Below are 1,885 nucleotides of genomic sequence, written 5' to 3'. Positions count from 1 at the left end.
TGCGATGGGAATATTGCAAAAACAAAACAGAACGTGGAGCATGCAGGGTGTTTGTAGTAACCTTTGTGAAAAAAAAAACATTCCAGGTTGGGGTTGGTTTATGACTGGAAGATTGATTAGACCTTCACATCAATCGGCTTCTGAGAGAAACTGACGCAGCAGCACCTGCCGTCCACTCGCTCCATCTTCGTGATGTAGAGGAGCGGCTCGATGCTGCAGCTCAGGTCCATGATGGAGAACACGCTGATGCTGATCTGACAGCGGAACACCAGGAACGAGTAGTAGGACACGAAGGGCATGAGCGCCACGGGCGGCAGGTAGTTGGCCACGATGATGGCCAGGATGATCAGCACCATCTTGAAGGCCTTCTTCTTCACCGGGTGCATCTCCTCTTTTCCCGCCACGGAGCGGCGGAGGACCCAGATGACGGAGATGTTGCAGAAGACCATGACTGCAAACGCAAAGAGGATGACTCCGCTGAAGACCTCGTTGACGCTCATCACTCCCAGGGTGCACTTTGTGAGGCCGTAAGCCAGGATCAGGCCCCAGACCACCACAGAGATGCCGATGCGGATCTTGTTGTCGCGGATACCAGTGAATAGCACTGGATGGACCACAGCGATGTAGCGGTCCAGACAGATACACACCTAGCAGGAAGGAGGACGTGTGTTTGAGTACACTTATTGAGTAGTTCTGCTGAAGTATGTTGTCATAAAAAAAAAAAAAAACTTGACCTGAAAGCATTAGCAAATATAAATATATACATAAAAAAAAAAAATAATAATATCAGAAACTGTTCTGCTCTCGAAGAGATAAATAAAAACAAGTTTTTATTTTATGAGACAAAGTTTTCAACTAGTAAGCTGTTGAAAATTAGTTAAAATAGGCAAAAGTAATTTAAAATAAACTTGACATCGTACTTTTCCCCAACAAATAGAAATGAACCACCTAATCTTGGCGCTGTCATTTACTCTCCTCTTTTTAGCCCCTTAGGGGAATAAACTAAACCGAAAAACCTATAAATTATGCTTTTTAAAATTAAAAATTTTGCTTAGATGAAAGTTTAGAAATTAACATAATAGGATACTTACATGTCCAAAATATCAAACAGTTAAAAAATCGTAGTGATGATGTCACAACATCTTGTCTTTAAATGATTTATTGTCAATATGAATTCTATGTATTGTATAGAAGCAGTACATTTAAAATAAAGCAGCTAAACATCCCCACATTAACCCTCCATGGCTCACGGTTTTAGAAAATGTCTGTCTCGTACCTGTTCCTAACTAAATGTAGATAAAAACTACCCATACAAATATACAACACATGTTTTTGGTGGGAAAATATCAGACATGTCAAAGCAATATGGCTTTCTTCCATTACCCCGACAACACCTATGAAATCTGACGCAATCCAATTCAACAACTCTTTGTCGTTAATGCCTAAAAATCTATCTTGTATATATACAAATATGCAAATGTACAAATACGAAACAACAACTCACCAGAAACAGCGGCGCTACATCCTTGATCCCATACGCAAATCTCTGGAAGTACCAGATGCGGCTGTCGTCCAGCAGCAGCCGGTTCACCATCTCTATGGGCGTCATCAGGCAGAAGTAGGCGTCCAGGATGGCCAGGTTGAAGATGAAGATGTCGGATGTGGACGCGTCGCTTTTCCTGGTCGCGATCTGCCAGATGACCAGGACGTTGCACGGCGTCCCCACCGCCAGGTTGAACACTTTGACGCCGAAGTAGAAAATGAAGCCGTAAGGGGCCACGGCACACACTGGGAACTGGTACCACGGCGGAGGACCACGGGGGCCCTCGGGGTTGGTGGAGTTCATGTAGAGGTTGGTGGCTGGAATTAGAGTGGCGTTGAGCAT

At 44.0% G+C, this 1,885-nt stretch overlaps 1 protein-coding gene across 1 annotated transcript; it reads right to left on the bottom strand.

Annotated features, from left to right (window-relative positions):
• Nucleotides 1-116: 116 nt before the first annotated feature.
• LOC103371372 (G-protein coupled receptor 4) lies at nucleotides 117-1,885 on the bottom strand. The gene is made up of 2 exons (XM_008300678.1): nucleotides 1,505-1,885; nucleotides 117-647 (listed from the first exon to the last, which is right to left on the bottom strand). The coding sequence occupies exons 1-2, from the start codon at nucleotides 1,883-1,885 to the stop codon at nucleotides 117-119; spliced, it is 912 nt and encodes a 303-aa protein (XP_008298900.1).

This window comes from Stegastes partitus, unplaced genomic scaffold (genome assembly GCF_000690725.1).
Source record: "Stegastes partitus isolate 25-593 unplaced genomic scaffold, Stegastes_partitus-1.0.2 Scaffold1573, whole genome shotgun sequence".
NCBI lineage: Eukaryota > Metazoa > Chordata > Actinopteri > Pomacentridae > Stegastes > Stegastes partitus.
Note: the sequence above shows the minus strand (reverse complement) of the source record. Positions and strands in the feature narration are given on the sequence as shown.